At 39.5% G+C, this 20,786-nt stretch overlaps 1 protein-coding gene across 1 annotated transcript in view; it reads right to left on the bottom strand.

The window, feature by feature from the left end:
• The window catches only part of Nrx-IV (neurexin-4), a 283,385-nt gene that overhangs the window by 99,012 nt on the left and 163,587 nt on the right, over positions 1-20,786 (bottom strand). The window contains exons 14-15 of the mRNA XM_067142634.2: positions 15,249-15,404; positions 9,190-9,336 (exon numbers count right to left, since the gene is read on the bottom strand). Coding sequence (XP_066998735.1) covers positions 9,190-9,336; positions 15,249-15,404 — 303 coding nt within the window. The remainder of the gene's footprint in view (positions 1-9,189; positions 9,337-15,248; positions 15,405-20,786) is intronic.

Below are 20,786 nucleotides of genomic sequence, written 5' to 3'. Positions count from 1 at the left end.
TCCAGCCCGCACCTTCTTTCACCTCTGCCTTCCACGGATAACTCCGTAACAATAATAATAATAATAGCCCGCCTGGTGGCCATGACCGTTAAGGCGCTGAAGTCTAAACGGTCTGACACCGAGGTTAGTCGGTTCGAGTCCTGCTGGTCAAAAAAAAAAAAAAAAAAACTTCACCATCAGAATGTTGGCTGGCAGGGTAGGGAAGGTGGTGGTATACAATTTCTAATCACTATATTGCGTGCCAAAGCCTGGATTAAATTCCAAACCTCTCCGCAGTGCTCATATGGAGTGAGGGCATATGGCGCTGTTGATGGTGATTCGTCTGTTGGATGGAGACGTTAAGCCTTGAGCAGACTCCTTGGTGCTATTCGACGGGAGTAGGCTATGTGCGGGCACCGAGTTTCACCCTCTCCCTACTATCATATATCACGTCATTCATTTCATCTCATTAACTCCTCTGATGAGGTTGACGTCAGGAAGGGCATCCGGGCATAAAAACACACCACGACAGATTCATCTCGCCTCCTACCCGACCCCGTGGAGAAACGGGACAAGGATTGGACAAACTCAATAATAATAATAATAATAATAATAATAATAATAATAATAATAATAATAATAATAATAATAATAATAATAATAATAATAATAATTTCTTCAGCTTATCCCAGCTAATTCTGGGGTTGCTGGAGCCACCCAGGCTCTTTTTGGTTTTGGCTGAGGGCTTTAGGCTGGAAGCCTTTCCAGAGACAACTGATTTTTGAGATAAAAATCTCAACCCGAGATCAACCAAGATTTGAAACTCAGCCTTCTAGGTGGGTCAGCTGAGCCAATGACCTAACCACACCCTGCCCTCCCACAATAATAATAAAAACAGGAAGGTAGGTAAACAAAATATTGTTGAGTTTGCCTATCACAGAAATTTTTTACTCTGTATTTCCTTGAAACAAGCCACAATGCAATCTAATGTTATCAACATTTTATTTTTTATTTTTATAATATGATAGAAATGAGTGCATAGGTTTTACAAGACTTTTGGCACAGATCCTGTAATTACAGGACCTCTAGGTTTACATAGAATCGAAACCATAAGGTTGCTACTTTTCATTTAAAAAACCTTGCATCCACCGGTCACGATTTGAACTGTGCGTGCCTTCATGAAGAGGATAGGAACATGTACAAGGATAAACAGAATTACAATGTACCACAGCAGCATCACTATCGAGTCTTATACCAAACAAGGTAATCATGACTGCACATTTAATATCATCTACCACCCTCAATGTAGATAATGCCCAGCTTTCTTGGCTTTACTATCAACATTTAAGCCACACGATCTGGCTACTGCAGTACTGGCAAACTCAAAATCTAGATCTTGCTATTCCACTATTCCCATTCACACCCAGTTCCATTAAATTATATTTGAACCAAGCGAGTTGGCTGTGCGGTTAGTGGCGGGCGGCTGTGAGCTTGGATCCAGGAGATAGTGGGTTCGAATCCCACTGTCAGCAGCCCTGAAGATGGTTTTCCGTGGTTTCCCATTTTCACACCAGCAAATGCTGGGGCTGTACCTTAATTAAGGCCACGTCCACTTCTTTCCAACTCCTAGGCCTTTCCCATCCCATCGTCGCCATACGACCTATCTGTGTCGGTGCGACGTAAAGCCACTAGCAAACAAAATCACATTCAATGAATGTTCTAATGTAGAAGTCCATCAACATTCAGACATGCCAACTTTCAAAAGTAAAAAATCTGGAGAAATTTGGCAGCGAATCCTGACGTATTAAGACACATCGCTGATGGCAGAACATGTACTACTTCATTATAATTCAATACATTAACAATTCTATTCAGCCTATATATATATATATATATATATATATATTTCATCATTTCTATGTTAATTACTAAATAATGGACATGCCTAAACTGTAGGAACATGTGACTTCTCATCCTTCAACATGGTGATCAGTGATCACATTACGACTAATTGTTGTTCAACACACTCCTAGGTGACTTAGCCCTCTTCAGAAACTTGGAACTAAATTTTTGCTCAAAGCACTTGCCTTACTGAACTGATTTCAAGGTTAAAAGTTTCTCCAAAGTCTGCTCAGACAGCAAGGATCTGAACTGCGATTTTGCCTTTGTGACTCTGCTAAAAATCCTTTCACATTCTGCATTGCAATGTGGAATTGAAAAAATAGCAAGCATCACCTTAGAGAGTCTGTCATGTTTAAGTACACCATCAGCTGATTTCATGTGACCTACCAATGCCCATTGAACATCAATTCTTCCTTTTGCCAGGTCTGTTTTTTCGAGCTGAAAGTTACAGAACTGGGAGTGCAGAATATCAGTTTCTTTATCTAAATGTTCCGTTCCACTAGTCAGAATGTTCAGAAACTTGTTAATGAAAAATCTAAGGCTAGAAAATGATGCTTTACTTATAGCAGAAATATTTGCAACTTCTGCATTAATTAAAACTTTATCTTTGAATGGAAGTTTGTGTACCATGTAATCATATGATGAAGAGAAACACTTTCTAACAGACTTAAAGAATATGCATTTTTCCCTCAGACTTTAAAGTGTTCACTAAAACAAATGCAGAGTTTCCTATTATATCACAATCATCCTTTTGATTTGCTGGAGTATGATAATCTACATCAAGGAGAGAGGAGCAGCTTTTAATAACATGTGGTTTCACAAACCTTGCCATCACATTCTTCAATAGTTCCTCCAAAGCTGACCTCAATGAGTGGATGTGCGGCATACTTGACTGAAGAACTACATTTGGATTCTCAAAGATATCCATGGAAATCGAGAAAGGCAAAAGGATTTATGAAAATTTGATGAAAGGAACATGAACAGTCATTCTTCACGTGACAATGCATGGCTCTTAGTGGTCATCAGTAGTTTTATTGTTCTTTAGTGAAACTGATGACTGAGTTTTCCTTTTAACTAAGGAATGTAGTGAGATGTTATGATAATCCTTCACATTTTCAGACAAACAAGATGCATCTGCACTTAAAATGTGCTTAGGAATTTTGTAAGTCTTCAAAGTTCCCATCTGAGAATCCTTACTCACAATTTCGCTCCTGAATAAAGTAACCAAAGGGTCGCACTGCAGCAAAATCCTATCTAAACACCTTCTTAGTGATAACCATCGAGTAGGCACATGCTTCAAAATTTTCCTCTCCTCTGTGTTGTGTAAAGTCTGAAATTCTCTGAACTTTTCTTTCCTCTCTGTACTCCTTTCCAGATAACAAAATATATCAATTATACTTTAATCTACATTTACTGGCAAGCATGCCGCACCCTTCTCTGCAGCAAGATTAATTACGTGACAAGAACAGCCTACGATGATTGTGTTTCTATTTTCCCGCTTCAAACATCCTGCCACACCATTCTTTAATCCTACCATTACTGGAGCATTATCAGCACCAAGAGCTAGGCAGTTTTTTTAATGGAATACAGAATTCCCGAAAAGTTGAGCAAAAGATTGGCAAGTAGCATCCACTTCTAAATTAGGCACAGAGAGTTGAAGACTCTGAATTTCATTGAGTTTAGGCCTAAAAAAAATGTTACAACAATGGGATATATTTACAAGTCGCTTTAATTCCTACCATCAGTAGCAACAGAAAATTCACCTGCAAATGTGATACAATTTTCACCCTTTCTTCCATGCACATTTCTGTAATGATAGCCGCTGTTTTCATTCAAGCACACCCATATCATTTAGTGATTTCCAAATCAGGAAACATTTTGTGAAACAAAGGTCCCGCGTGTTTGGCACAATTTACAGGCAGCTTATGTTCTATGATAAATGACATAAATAACGCCTCGGCATTCGTCGCAGGATTTACATCTTGGTTTTTACATTAAAAGTTCAGTTTCTGGTTTCTTTCTACACACTGGACACTCTCCTTATGTTTTTTCGTTTGCATATGCTTGAGTATATCGCACTTCCCGCCATGCGCAACTGAAAAGTCACACCTACATATAGTACAGAATGTGAACGTTGGTCCCTTCCTGGATTCACTCAAACACGGAGACTCTTCCCTATAAGCACTTTTAAACACTGCAAAATATTTATTTTTTTGACATTTTGGCCGAAACATATATTAAGACACAACACGAACACTTCTGCAGGTCCGAGCACGGGTAGACGACTATGCGTGCTACTTCTGAGGTTAGGTTACTCGCTTGACTCACGTGCAAAGATAATAACTGTATTATAGACCAAAGAGGAGCATATGACTTGCCACCGTGCTCCGTACTGTCATCTGGTATCATAACTACTATCGACTAGCCATACTCAGCCATATATCAAAAGAACGAGGAAGTCCGCGAGAGTTTAAAATAATACAAAAATTACTGATACTGCTCTGAAAATCGGGAGATCGATCCCAGTGATCGGGAGGAACGATGAAAAATCGGTAATCTCTTGCTTAAATCGGGAGACTTCGCACGTCTGAATATTTATCCCCATTTTCCCAATTCCTTCCCTCAAGAGATTAAAAAGCTGGGAATAAATCAGTGCTCGAGTACGGGGAAGTACCCAGATTTAACTTATCACAGTACAATTACAGCAAACTGAAATAAGGAAGAAATTGGTCGCTAACAACCCAGGAAGGACATATCGAATGTGAAGACAGGAAAAGTTGGTGTAAGAGTTAAGGATTCTACATATTATCTCTCTTATGTTGTAGCTGCCTTGGCTGTGATTCACAAAACTGGTAACAAAAGATTCAGTATTGCTGAGCTGGAAGAAAAAAAAAAAAAAAAAAAAATCAAAGAGGTGGCACAGCACGATGGGTACAATTAAAAAAAGACGAAGGATGAAACTAAAAACCACAAACCGCGGTAACTCTGAAAAAATATGACAGCATCCGACAGCTGTTTCCAGCAAGAGAAGTTCAATGGCCGGTGAACTATTGTTCTTTTAACAGATACAAGAGTATCCCTTGATGTACGAGGTTGGTTCAAAAAGGAACGAGCCGGAGGCTATAAAATTAAAACCGCTGAAAAGATGGTAATATCATTGAGTGTGGAAGAAGGTGCAGTCCTTATAAGAGTGCCGAGGTCCCAAACTCACCACTAGAGGGACACGGGCGCACACCCACGTGATGACAGAGCGAGCAAGCGCACACGTCGACCGTCCATTGCACTCGCAAGGAAACATCGGCAATGGGTAAATCGCCGATCGCGATGAAACTCGGAAAAAACATTGAGGTACACGTAAAAATGATGTCGGCATCAATTTTGGGTGCCAACATTCATTAGGGCGTTAACTACAGGGCCTAAAAGTTGCGACATTTCAAATTCTGCGCGATCAGCGATGAACACCTGCTGGTCAATGCTAAGCTGGCACACTGCGTACCTGGAGACGCGCCTCTGCACCTGCTCCCCTCCCCGCTACAATTGGTTCGCCACCGCACATTTCCCTTCTCTCCGTGCATGCCGGCTGCTTAGCTGTCGAAGAGAACCGGTGCTACACTTTGCGTACTCTATCAGCCTTCCCCATATCTCTCCTATGTAATTTCCACGTTGTATTAGTCAGTTTACGTTTTCTGAAATGTTTATGAAAACGTTTGCACCGGGCGAGTTGGCCTTGCGGTTAGAGGCGCGCGGCTGTGAGCTTGCATCCGGGGGATAGTGGGTTCGAATCCCACTGTCGGCAGTCCTGACGATGGTTTTCCGTGGTTTCCCATTTTCACACCAGGCAAATGCTGGGGTTGTACCTTAATTAAGGCCACGGCTGCTTCCTTCCAACTCCTAGGCCTTTCCTATCCCATCGTCGCCATAAGACCTATCTGTGTTGGTGCGACGTAAAGCAATTAGCAAAAACAAAAAGTATGGTACCTGTTGTTAATTGTGTTTTGTTTCGGTTTTCTTTTCACTGTTTTTTAATGTTTCGAATAGACCAAAGATTGTTTTTGTTTACTATCAGTTATTGACGGGGAGTTTGCCCGATGTAACGTATACGGAGTCATTTATTGTGTTGTCTTGTAATTGATTTTTGTTGAACCAGTTCATACAATAGCCATTCAACTTTTTGCGAATGTAACTGCCATTATACCCAGAAGACTATAGTGTGATACTTTAATATCGGTACTTGTTGAATACATAGACCTTCGTCAGCTATAACACAAAAGTACCGGTACAGTAAGACTACAGGTCTGCCTGTGATTACTGTATATCTACTGCATATATAAATTAACATTTTTTTTATTTTTCAAGGCTTTTCTTATTACGTCAAACTTTACTACATTCAATGTCATACTCATATCGAAGTTGCCTATGCATTAAATTTATTTCTATTCGACAATCATTGCTGCAATTGAAATGTGTTGTGCCTGCCACTGCAAAACATAAATAAATCGTTCAGTACAAGCACAAATAAAATCATTCTACCTATAGGCCTATTCCTTATACCAGAGTACGCAATACGGAAAATACCAGTAGTTTCAAACTCGGAGTTTATAATCGTTGTTGTTGTTGTCCGCGATGTCGTTTCGTTATGACACAACTGGTAGCGTACACAAAATGGGTAGGGGGAAGGGGTCATAAAAAGAAGATCTGGACCTATAACCAGGTTTTGATATCCCGAGGTACCGAATCTCATTACATTCATTGAGATCCTCTACCCGGGCACGCAATTTCTTTACATAAAAAGGTACTTAACGTAGTTTAAAGGTGGGAGATTTATTTAGTGGTGGGTGATTTAATTTAATTAATTCCATATACATGTCCATTCTAAAGGACACTATCGACAGCTTTAAGATGTTTTAGAAGTAAATAATAATTTAAGCGTACGGAGGACGTGGTACCCTATCCCATGTTTGACCATGCCCAGTGGTACTTAACTCGAAGTTGTACCCACGAATGTGACAACTCACCAGAATTAGCAGGAATGAAAATATAACATCTGAATAAAATATGGGTATATTAGTGTAGGTTACTTATTATAATTATGTGTGAAACGGAGCGTAATTTAAAGGATTTCAATAATTGCAGTACAAAAAGAAGCAAAGTATCGAGTCGGTCCCGTTGAACAGCTAAGCAGCCGGCAAGCGCGGGGAGAAGGGAACTGTGCGGTGGCGAACCAATTGAAGCGTGGAGGGAAGGAGGTGCAGAGGCGTGTCTCCAGGTACGCAGTGTGCCAGCTTAGCATTGGTCAGCAGGTATTCATCGCTGATCGTGCGGAATTTGAAATGTCGCAAATTTTAGGCCCCGCAGTTAATGCCCTATTGAATGTTGGCACCCAAAATTGATGCCGACATCATTTTTACGTGTACCGCAATGTGTTTTCCAGGTTTCATCGCGATCGGCGACTTACCCATTGCCGATGTTCCCTTGTGAGTCGTGCTGAAAACAGTTAATAGGAGGCTACAAAAGAAGAGCAAAGGGGTGTGGTGTTTCCTGACAGTGGAAGGAGTGCAGGGAACAGAAATGCAATGAAGAATGGCACAAGTGTAGAGAGCACTGAATGTCCGTTGCAAGGGTCAAGGCGTGTCACAAGCGATTCATGGAAGGACAGATATCGTTGCCAAATGATGCATAGTCTGGAATGCCACACCGCATTACCGGTGCCATCGTCCAGCAGGTGGGTGCCCTCATTATGCAAGATCGGCGAATTACGATACAGCCATTGCTGCAGAAGTAGAAATGAGCATCTGAAGTGTTCACGCCATCATTAAGGACAAACTGAAATTTCAAACAAAGAGAAAGGTGCCCAATGGGTGTTTCACAATCTTCAACCAGCACAGGAAGCATGTCGAATGGGCCTCTCTTGAACATCTGCTGCACTACGCCAAGGAAGGAAACAAGTTTCTGTCATGAGTGGTCGCTGGAGACGATACATGGTGTCATCACTTTGAACCAGAGTCAAAACGACAAAGTCTCCAAAGGAAGCATGTAGGGTCCGACCACCCAAAAAGTCTAAGGCCGGCCACGTAAGTGTAGGAAGGGTTATGTTCGGATTCTTCTTTGACCAAAAGGGCCTCCTTTTTACGGACTTCCTGCAGCATGGAACAATGGTGAACGCGCAACGATACTCTCAAACCTTGACCACCCTCCACAAAGCGATCAAATTAAAACGAGCAGGACAGCTCACCCACGGGATCATTCTGCTCCACGACAATGGAAGGCCCCACACAGCAAATGCAGTCAAGGAGCTCTTGCAGACATTCAAACGGGAGGCCCTCAGTCACCCTCCATACAGCCTGGAACTGCCTCCCTGTGATTATGCCATTTACGGCGAGAGGAAAATTATTCAAACAGATGGCGACGTCAAGCAGTACGTTCAAAACTGGTTCACAATGTAGCCCAAGGAATTTTAAGAGACTGTCATTCACCTTGTGTAGCAGTGGTACAAGTGCCTCAAGAGTGCTGAGCAAATTTTTTGAAATAACAATAAAGGTTTTGATTTTATAGCCTCTGGCACGTTTCATTTTTGAATGGCCCTCATAATTACCTCTCATAACTGTAGCACGTCGCTGAATTTTAGATGCTATCGTGTCCAATGTTTCAAAATTATCCAGGAGTACTTCTGTGTATCCTCAGTTGTAAGTTCTCCCAAACGCAGAGCAGCAGCTCAGAAGGATCTTTCCTGCAAACCCAATCCTCACCCACTTGTTACTCAACCTGTTGCCTTCCTCATTAAAGATTCACTCACATTCCTCAACAATAACAGCTGAAAAGTTTCTGGAAACTTTCCTACACATTTATGTTTTGACTAGATGTTCCACTGAAAAGACAGATTTGCTAGCTGTGACTAATCTCCCCTCCTGTGAAAAGTGCGCAGTGTCACTCTACTGAAATAGGTCAAGTAGGCAGGCGTTACCAACACTAGCAATAGCATGTCGACTCTACCCATGTAAATGAGGCTTTAGAGTAGCTACATCCATGTAATTGTTATATAGTGCTCAGCTTGGTAGACCCACTCAAGTCTTGGAGGTATCAAAAAGGATAGGGCGAATTCAAAGCAAAAACCATCCTAAATTGCAGGTCACTACATCTACAAGAGGTTACATCAAGGGCATTCTTATTTCACTATGATTAGTTAACATTAAAAGGTAAGTTCTAGATCCTTCAGGATGGTAGGGCTGGGAAATGGAGAGCAGTAAAATAAATCTAGGTAGCTGCATACTTATAATGAGCTAAAAACAAAAACAAAAAAAAACCCCTCACCATCTCCTTCACACAGCAGGGGTCCCAGCATGTAGCGGCCTTCCTTCTCATCCACAGGATTACCTGTATCACCAAAACGTAATTGCTTCACAGGTAGAAACTCCTTCTCACCGATATCACCACTATCTTCCTGCCAACTCTCAAAACCTAGAACATAACATATTACTATTGCTTTGACACTGTAAATAAAAGAAAATTTGCAATTATGAAAGAAACTCATTAAAAAAAAGCAAAAGTAAAAACAGACGGGCATATTTTTATCTTGAAGAACTACCACCAGCCCCATAATCGTAAAATACACTACCTGCAGCAGACAAAGTTCACAGTCGCATCATTATTTAAATTACACCTATAAGATGAACCAACGATTGGAAATATTTTAAAATCATACCTGGCAACTCATGTTACAGTTGCTCCAGCAGCCACACATACAAATGAACCCTGAATGACACTTACAATCAAATTTCTTCTTAACTGTGCATGGAAAATCAGGACACTGATAAGTGAGTAGAAAACATGAGACTGAAAAAAAAGTCACTAGATAAAGTCTCCCCTATTTCAAGAATACAAACCTCCACTTTACCCTGGCGCAAAATAAACCAACACACACATTTTCAAATGAGGAAAGAACATAAAGATTGGAGCGTCTGAAGAAGTACTGGGAGGACCGCAAATCCCGAACCCCTTCAAAGAGACCAGAACGATGGACTGACTAAAGTGATCCTATTACAGTTGTGTCCAGGTTCCGCCTTGTCAATACAATTCAGAATGTATTATATATCTAAACTATTATTTACTTATATTCACACACAAGTACATGTTTTAAGATTAAATTTTCTTCTTCAGCTTGTGGATAAAAACACATGCATCGAATACCTTATTTAAAATTAATTATATGTTAACAGATTGCAGATAAAATGACAATACAACAACATTAAAAATTCAAACATGAAAATCTTTCGTTAAGTCCCAATTCTATAAAATGTTTGTATATGATGTATTAAAATACAACTGGTTGACTGTTGATCCATTGTATTTAAAAGTGGTATTATTAATGGTCTTTCATAGTCTCACCGCTTCGAGTTTAGACCATCTGTTTATCCATTACAATATCTTAACGGAAAATAATTCTATTATTTGTCGATCAAGCCTGCCAGGATAAATTGGGCTTTTTCATTTGTCTGTAAGATAAAAGAAAAGAACTGACATGTAATGGTTCTAAAGGCAACATGACAGGCTGAGAATCCAATGTTAAAACTGAAAGTAACTTACTCTAGATGCAGAGGTCTTGCGGGTGTGTGGGCACTGTGAGCTCAATCGGCAGACTGACTAGCTGGTGAGTTGAACAACTGGAGGGGTTGAGTGGGAGGAGTCTGCAGCATAGGGGGGAAGTTTATGTTGCCCTTCCCTTTCTTCCTCTTTCTAGAATATTGGATTGCAAGTTTAAATAACTGATTATCATCTGCCCTGTGTTCGTTTAAACTATTTTCGTTGTTTTCTGTAATTTATAAATTTCTAATATTCGAGAATGTTCATCTGTTTACCCTTATTTAAAGGGTGTAGCAAAACCATATCGCTTTCTATGTTCGTGAACGGGTGATTGTTATCATGCATATGTTCACACATGGCAGAGTATCTAGCATATTTTCTTGCGTTGACAGGCTCTTTGCAGCGTACTGCTACATTTACACTTCTACATGACTGCCCTACATACTTCCCCCCCCGTCCCGCACTCTTGGCATGTCATTCTAAACGTTCCCGATTCTCCTATGCTGCAGACTCCTTCCACTCCACCCGTCCAGTTGTTCAACTCACCAGCTAGTCAGTCTGCCGATTGAGCTCACAGTGCCCACACACCTGCGACACCTTTGCATCTAAAGTAAGTTACTTTCAGTTTTAATGTTGGATTCTCAGTCCATCATGTTGCCTTTAGAACCATTACATTTTAGTTCTTTTCTTTCTTCTTACAGACAAATGAAAAAGTCCAATTTAACCTGGCCGGCTTGATCTACAAATAATAGAATTATTTTCCGTTAAGATATTGAAATGGATAAGCAGACAGCAGTGGGACTACGAAAGACCATTAATAATACCACTTTTAAATACAATGGATCAACAGTCAACCAGTTGTATTTTAATACATCACATACAGACATTTTATAGAATTGGGACATAACATGAAAGATTTTCGTGTTTGAATTTTTAATATTGTTGTATTGTCATTTTATCTGCAATCTGTTAGCACATAATTAATTTTAAATAAGGTCTTTGATGCATGTGATTTTATCCATAAGCTGAAGAAGAGAATTTAATTTTCTCGAAACATGTACTTGTGTGTGTATACAAGTAAATGATAGTTTAGATATATAATACACTCTGAATGGTATTGACAAGGCTGAACCTGGACACAATTAACTGTAATAATGAAGTCAATACGGACCATTTGTGGCCACCATGGTCAAGTTAATAGGTATTAAAGTGATACTATGCGGTTATAAAACAAGAAAAAGAATCCCTATTTAACGTTTTTACAGGGACCTGATTTTTTTAACCTTAAATGGGGGTTTACCTTAAATCGAGGTTTCAGTAGAAAGTTTACCAGGCAGTTTGCCGCGCGGTTATGATCACGCAGTTGTGAGCTTGCATCCGGGAGATAGTGGGTTCGAACCCCACTGTCGGAAGCCTTGAAGATGGTTTTTTGAGGTATCCCATTTTCCCGCGAGGCTGTACCTTAATTAAGGTCACGGCCACTTCCTTCCCACTCCTAGGCCTTTCCTAGCCTACTGTCGCCATAAGACATATCTGTGTCGGTGCAACTTAAAGCAAATAGTACCAAAAAAAATCAGTAGAAGGCACACCTTTTCCAGAGATCTTTGCCTGTATTAACATAAATTGTACCATCATACATTATTTATACAGTGACAGCAATAAAAAAGGAGATATCTGCCTTACACACTGTACTGTAGTTATGGTTTTTGCTTCATTTTGGTGTTTTTATCGGTGAATGCAAAACCGCTTCGGTTTGAGGTTGTTCTTATAATGTTATACAGGATTTTCCATAAAAGTCGGGAAAGATACCGTAACTTATGAAAGATACCAAACTCGCATTAAAATAGATGTGAAACAGCAGTCCGTTTGTTTAGACATTTTCGCGGATGTTTTCCAAGCAGCGGCTTGCTCAATAGCACGTATTTTCTAATTCCAATAGTCTGAACACACATATTCAGTTTCATTCTTAAAAACTGTAATAGCATCACTCCAGAGGCTTGTGGCAAACATTTCTATTTTCTTAACTTCAAACGGTGTCACCTAACCTAGGTTTACTGCGCACGTATTATGAAAACATATTTCAAGCTTCCTATAGAATTATGATAATATTTTTACTACACATTTACATGGGAACAGCCTTGCCTTTATTTCTAAGGAGTTAACAACTGCTGACATTGCACTTATTGCAAAAACATATTATCCCGATGTCTGTCTATTAGTACATGAGTCGAAGTTGAGGACAGAGACCTCAGAGCTTGCTCAGGCTAGCTCAAGATTGACTTGCTTGCGCGTAGCGAGAGTAGAGTGTATGAATATTTGTAACGGATAAAAACTAACATGCCCGAATTTGCCCGTAATAATGGATGAATCAGTAAAAGGGTTTTCATTGAACCGAAGGATACTGCACAGATTAATATAGGAATTTTTGAAGGTTATAATAACATTGTCATTAAAATGGGGGTTTTCTTCTGTTACAGCAGCCGCGGTCAGATGTGTATCCGAGTCCGACATCTCACTTTAGCCCTAAGTGCCCGCGCTCTAAATTCGTCTTCTGCCTTGAATCATCCTTAGCAAGCTTATATGATGTCTTTTTCATAGGTTCTTAATGTCCCATAGACAGAATGAACAGGAATAAATATTTGAGAATTTTAACATTTTCTTAACGCTAAATGCGGGTAGTGCCCTGTTGTGAATTACATTAAACCGAATATAAAATTGCACTGCTCTTATGGAATAACTTTTGGGACTGGAAATTTCTTCCGTTAAATGCAGGTTTACGATGAATTGAGACCACACAAAATAGGGGTTATACTGTATATTAAATATTTTCCCCTAAACATCAGCAAATTAATAGCAGTTTTAAGGTGTAGGCCTAATTATTGAAACCATTCTTTGTAAATTATCTGTTACATATAGAACGGCCACCGTAGTGCATTAGTGTTGTTACCAGGCCTAGTTGCGTATATAAGGAATGTGAACAGCATCAGATGTTGAATGATTACTGTGAAGGACATAGAAATGCTGCGTACTCATGTGACACACAGTTATCAGCACCTGTAAGTTTGAAACGGGCTTCACCGTGGGTCTCCATTTGGCCGGCTGGTCAAATCGTGCAATATCCAGATGTGACAGAGGCCCAATGTTGGACTGCATGGAAATGTGAGGGCAGGCAGACTTGTTGACAAGGTTCCAGTTAACCATGACTAACTACAAGGGAGGATTGCTGTATTGTGCACCAAGCACATCATAACCCCTTCACATCTGCGCCTGCCATCCAAGAACGAGAAATGGATTCACTGCAACATTCTGTGTCATCCCACACCATTAGTCTGAGACTAGCAGCAGCTGGACTAGGAAATTACCATCCCATACTTAAGCTGCCGTTAACACCACAGTACAAACGGCTGCGTTTGGGGTGGTGTCGTGACCGGAGAGCATGGACTGCTGATGAATGGCGTTGTATTGTGTTCATCGATGAATAGCAGTTCTGCACTACCCTGGATGACTATCGTCTGGAAGTATGGCAGGGACCTGGAGGGAGGTCCCATTCTTCCAATGTTTTGGAGAGGCACAGCGGTGTTACTCCTGGGATCATGGTGTGGGGAAAAAGGGGGTTATGACTTCAGGTCACGGCTGGTAGTGACTGAGGGAATTCTGATGGCAGAACAGTACATCACGGACATCCTGCGCTCTCATGTGTCGCCTCTCATGCAACAGTATCGTGGTGCCATTTTTCAACAAGACAAGGCTCGTCCACACACGGCACGTGTCTCTATGAACTGTAAGAGCGATGTTAAGGTACTCCCGTAAGTGGGCTCATACTGCCAAGTTCTCTGTAAATTTGGCTTGATTCTGTAATCACTGAAATAACATCACGTATCCTCTTAATATGTTTCATTTTGTTTCCTCCTCCCTTTCTAGGTGCTTCATTTTTTTTCCCCCCCCAGGTTTGTTTTCATGATGGACATACGATTGAGTTAGGTTAGGTGGCGCTGTTTGAGTAAGAAAATTAAAACGTTTGTATAAAAGCCTCTGAAATTATACTATTACAATTTTTAAGAATGAAACTGAACATGTGCATTCACATAGAATTAAGAAATAACTAATAGGTAAGCCGTAGTATAGAAATTATCTGTGAACACGCACGTTTTGAACAAAATTGATTGCCACTTCATACCAATCCTAATCTTTTCTTTTTGTATGTGTATCATTTCTGACGTCTGCAAAAAATCAGATATATTGACAATCAACTAAAGCAAATTTGCTATTACGAATTTTCTTGGTATAACAGACTTACTTCTACTGTACTTCATTGATATGAGAGTTGGTACAATGTTAGGTGTGTTGATCTATTTCCAACATGAGCAAAAAAAATATAAAAGGAATTTAACCAAGAACACAGCTATCAGGGGCCGGATGTGCAAGTAGTGGGATTGATGAAGAAGAGAGAGAGCCAATCTATCTGAAGATGGCAGTGTGTGTGAAGATATGGAGATTGCACTTGTCCTTTTGTGTCTTCTTTCCATTTCTCCCTCTTCCTGCAATGACTTATCATTGTGCTCTTTGTGTTGTATCCTTTCAATGTTTACTTTTTTTTTTTTTGACTTACCAAGAACTGAGGATACTTTCATATATATGTCCATTATTAGAAATTCATACATGTCTTATAGGTAGATCTTGCGGACAGTAAATAATTTGAATATAGAACAATATATAATATTATTTCAACAGGAGAAAATACAATACCAAACATGTCAGAAAAGAGAGAAGTGTACATATTAATAAATTACCTGCATCACAGTTGCACCATTTGGTGGGATCCACACACTGTCCCATGATTCCGCACTCACATTTGTGAGAGCCTGGCAAAGCACCACCCCAATAATCCATCTTCTGGTTGCTCCGAGATACCCACCAAGCGAAAGGGCGAAACTCCTGTCCTTCAGCTAAAAAGAGAAAAAAATTCTGCTTAATATAGAAGACAAAGTTACTGAACTTCTCTTGACTGACATTTATATTATCACCATATTCTTTGTTTATATTAGAGACGAGGTACTAAATTCATAATTAATGACATGTTGCACCAAAATCACTTCCACTGATTATTTAGATCCTAAACACATACAATTACTTCAATATTAAGTGATCATTACAGGTAATAATAATAATAATAATAATAATAATAATAATAATAATAATAATAATAATAATAATAATAATAATAATCATATGGCCTCAGCTACCATGAGCAGACATTTCAATTTGACGACATCTGGCTGTCTGCTCGTCAATTTCGACGTTCCGTTTTACTCTAGACCCACTTGATGGCAGACAAGAGTAAACCGGATCTCTCTTGGGCGTCTATGGCTGAGATTTAATGAATTTTGTCGGGTAAATACCAAATCTATCAACAGAGATCTTTTACATGCCGACATCGTACGAAATGGAGTGTTGAATGGACTTTTTTCCGCCCTTCAAAAATCCGACTACCTCTGCCGGGTTTGAACCCGCTATCTTGGAATCCGGAGGCCGACACTCTACCATGGATCCACAGAGGCAGCTATCATTACAGATCATTACATTTCTGAAACAAATGTTAGCTGAAGCTTTAAATTTCAGACCAGTGGATTATTAAAGCACCACGCTGAAAGATGCAGATGTTGTCCACTTACTGGATTTTAATTTTGTCTACGTTAGTAAGCGATTTCACGACATTTTCAGTATTCATAACTGGGCTACTTCAAGACAAATATGCACCAAATTAATCAACTCCACATGAATATGTTCCTAATCCATAGGTAAGCTACCAGGTTTATTACCTTAACCATATTGGTTAAATATTTATAACAGGTCCGTATTGACTACAATCTTATTATCTTTAAAATCACACATAAAATATTATAAGTATTGACTAGGCTGATGGTACATGTACGTCTGAATTTAATGATAAGAAGGTAAGCTACCACGCAAAAAATATTTGCTACCCATCACTGTATCACTCAACAGAGAATTAATTTTCTAACTTGTGAACAGAATGTGAAATACAAGCATAAACAGGCTTACTGAGTTATTCAGCAATATCACTGAAAACCAGTAAGCAAAACTGAATTTATCTGAGGCTAATGACTTGCTCCCTACGAGTGTAATTTACCCTGAAAAATTCAGGAATTCAAGGCCTTTTCCTGTTTTCGTTCAACTTTCCCCGACCTGCCTCCTGTAGTGAGAGCTCTTATCCGTTGGAAAACACGTTCCTTTCACAAGGGATGACAAAGAACATTTTTAGGGCTAAGAAAAATGTGTTTGCCCTAAACAGTAATAGCAAAAATTTGTGATGTGATAACAGAGATTTTAATATAGATTTACTATGGTGTGAATCGGGACTTTGAATTTATGACGTGTTAAGCAAAAGAATGCTTTATGAGGAATTCGCTAACAAGGTTTCACTGTATAAGATGGTCTCATACGTAAGATAACCCTCAATTTTTGGCAGGTGTCTGTCTGTCTGTCTGTCTGTCTGTCTGTCTGTCTGTCTGTCAAGTCTTCAGCCTGGAGGCTGGTTGAATCCTCTATAAGCACCAGCAAAGGTTATGTGGTTATACGGCCATTACAAGAACCAATGGCAGCCCCACAATGAGGTATACAAGGCATGATGAGGAGTGAGGTAGTTCGCCATGGCTTTTCTCATAGAATCAAAGTGCTATTGCACAACAATCACCCCTTATGAGTGTGAAGTTCTCATCTTTGGCGTATTTAATCTTAACATATATTTAGCCATCTTGTGGTAATTTTACGAAATTGTCATCAAAGAGCTTAGTAATATATAACTGGCCATCTTATAGCATTTCTACAAACTTTTATCATTAATCTCCAATATTTTGTTTTGAATTGTCTCAAGTATCAACACTGCTTTCATTTCTTTCACTCACTCACTCTGCAGGCTTCTGAGGGACGTGAAGTTCCCGTGCCGATCTTGCAATCCCCTTCCATCCTTTTCGATCTTGAGCCCGCTCTTCCCAGTTATCAATTCGAAGGGTCCAGCATACCTTGTTGATCTCCTTCCAGGTGCTTTGGGGTCTTCCTGAAGGTCTTTTTCCCATTAAGAGATCCCTTGTATAGATCTACTGGTGCTCTGTTATCCTGCATCCTCAGTACATGTCCAGCCTAGTGCAGTCTGTTGGATTCTATCACACCCATTATGGTGTGTTGTTGAGAGAGGGTGTAAATCTCATAATTAGATCTTCTCTGCCAGCTTTGGGAGATAGGATTGAAACATGGGCCAAATAATTTTCGATGAACTTTATTCTAAACACCTGCAACTGCTGCTGCTCTTTCTTGGTTAAACTCCATGTCTCGGAACCATACAGTACTAGTCAAATGATGGTATTGTAGATAATCATTTTTGCATTCCTTGTTAAAAACTTGGAGCCTAATATATTGCTCATAGTGTAAAATGCCTTATTTGCATTCTTAATTCTATTTCTTTCAAGTGCATTTATGTTGTGATTTTAATATTATTTATGTGTTTGTGCCGATGATGGCTTGAAGAGCTGAAATATGTTCATATTTATTCCATTTTTGTTTCAGAAGTTGCTTTACGTTGCACCCTGAATGAGTAGCACCTTCACAGCAAGTCTGCATGCCATGACCTTGTCTGCCTCCACAACCATTTGGAACCAAAAAGAGAGGTTCCTCTACTGAGGGGACCACATCACCTCACCTAAGGGTGTTCATTCGCCCAAAGCTGTTGACCCCTTTACGGAATCAGGTTTACTACCTCCGCCCAATACTCTGTTAGCAATTTTACTTATAATAGGTCACTGGTAAATAAATTGTACATTCTCGCAACTACCCATAAGCCATGCATCGTAGGTAAACTGTATACTATATTTGTTTGTTTACATTGCAGTTTCATTTACCTTTTAAGCAGTTTGGTGAACAAAATTTGAACATGCAAAGATTATGCAATTAAATTTTAAAACCCTACTTTTGTACCATACCTGCCAACTTTACAAAACCAAAAATCAGGAGATTTTGATATGAAAATCAGGAGATACAATTGGTCAAAACTGCTTATACTACATGTTTTGCGCAATACAGTACTAGGCCTACGGTATATTTATAACACTTATTGTCTCAAAGCCCGACAGTTGCTATACGAGGCTACAAGGCTAAAAATTACGCATCTCTATTCCCTCACAGGAAGTATGTGAGTGAGACGATCGGTCTCTGATATGCCTGCTGAAAATAGTAAGAACTCATGCTCCACGTGTTAATTGGCCATGCACTTAGATGCCATTACTTAGCAAATGCATAGATTAATATAGTATTGCATCAAGCGGCTGCGTGATTATGCGAAGCACAATGCTATTTGGATCAAATAACTAGCTGATGTACCCGTGCTTCACTACGGAATTCTCAGAAAGACTGTCCTTATAGTTTTCCCAACTGAAGTCAACATAGGTCATTACAATGATGCCAGTATGAATGTCGCGATTAAAAGCAATGCTGTCATATGAAATATTCGATAAAATAAAAACAGCACATTTTCTCACTTTTAGCGAAAAGTACTACGGTGTTGATCTAACAGTTCAAAGTTTCAAAGCTAGAATGACCAGGCAGCAGACAGCCGCGAATACTCCTGTAATTATTCCGTTTAAGTATGCACACTGCTCATTCCAATCACTGCCTCAGAGTAGGGATCGAATAGCTGGAATACTATGATGATCCAGTGTGTTACGTACCAGTAGCATCAGAAAATTTATGAACCAGAAGAATGGCACGCTAAAGAAGAGATAGATCTAACTCGCCACTCCCCAGCTACTTCCTGCAATATTCAGACAGGATACTCGATACGCAGCAGTAATCCCATCTATCAGAGATAAATGGCAGCAGAATACAGAAAGCGCATCACAACAAACAAGGGTCAATGTAATGTTATTGTTGATCAATTTTACGAGCTTTCTATATTGGAGGCCTTCACATTTAGCTTTCTTCCGAATCTGTGATATTAGAGCATCTAATGTCAAGTGAGTCCTCCTTTCTTTCATGACAACCTGTTGTGTTACTTAAGCGATTGTTCCTCCATGGTTTCTTTCTCATTTTTATAATCATCTTCATAATTTAATCACCATCACCACCAATATCATTACAGTCGGTACGGTAAAACTGAATAAGACACAAATAATCAGAAATTGTATTCTCTATAACTTCTGTTATGTAGTACTTTTCAATATGACCAGGAAGATAAGTAATTAAAAATTAAATTTTTGGCACCTTCACCTAAGCTACCATTTCGAACAGAGTGCATAAAATTATTTATAGCATAGACTGCAGCTCCTTATTCCCCGACTTTACATAAAATTCTGTTCACCCATTTTCACGTCCCTCAGCGCTGATATGGACTTGGAAAAAAAAAAAAAAAAATCCAAATTCATGAATATCTCTGTATCATAGCCAGTACGGTAAAAATGTATAAGACGTAAATGATAGGAAATTTAATAATATATAACTTTAGTTATGTAGTATTTATCGATAGGGCCAATAATAACAAGTATTTGAGAGTGAAATTTTAGGCCTTCCCCTAAACTACCATTTCACTCAGCGAGAATAAAATTATTTATGGCCTAGATTGTAGCGACTTATTCTCGGACGATATATACCGATTTTCATTAAATTCTCTTCATCCGTTTTCTCGTTATGACCGTGCGTACGTACATGCATACATACAGACAGAAATTACGGAAAATTAAAACAGGCATTTCCCTTTGTTAGTATGGTCACGACCAGTACGGAAATATCATTCTTTTTGAATTCTGAGCAATGTACAGACAAAACTCTTATTTTATTTATATTGAGTCGTTATCATTGAAAATCTGTCACTAAATTACTAAGAAAGACTCAATATCTAGCGACTAGTCTCTAGAATCGACCAAAGAGAATGATGGAATGACTAGACGAACACGAACAGAGCACGCGAGAACGGGAGATTGACAATCGATATACACATTGCGATATATAGGTTTCAATACACATCGCACATTCGCGCACATTTCTCGCATGAATAAACGTCGATATTTCGTTTGAAAGCGGCCAATGAGCGAAGGACTTCCGGCCACTGGCGTAGAAAAGCTGAAATGGCGGGATTTGAAAACAAATGAAGTTCACCAAAGAAATAGGCTAAAATCGGGAGAAATAATAGAATAATCGGGAGGCGGGAAAAACTGTTGAAAATCGGGAGTCTCCCGCCTAAATCGGGAAAGTTAACAGGTATGTTTTGTACTAAAGTAAACTTGGGTCCTCATCTCTAGTTTACTGCATATTTCTTGCCA

Source organism: Anabrus simplex, chromosome 3, assembly GCF_040414725.1.
Source record: "Anabrus simplex isolate iqAnaSimp1 chromosome 3, ASM4041472v1, whole genome shotgun sequence".
Classification (NCBI taxonomy): Eukaryota; Metazoa; Arthropoda; class Insecta; order Orthoptera; family Tettigoniidae; genus Anabrus; species Anabrus simplex.
Note: the sequence above shows the minus strand (reverse complement) of the source record. Positions and strands in the feature narration are given on the sequence as shown.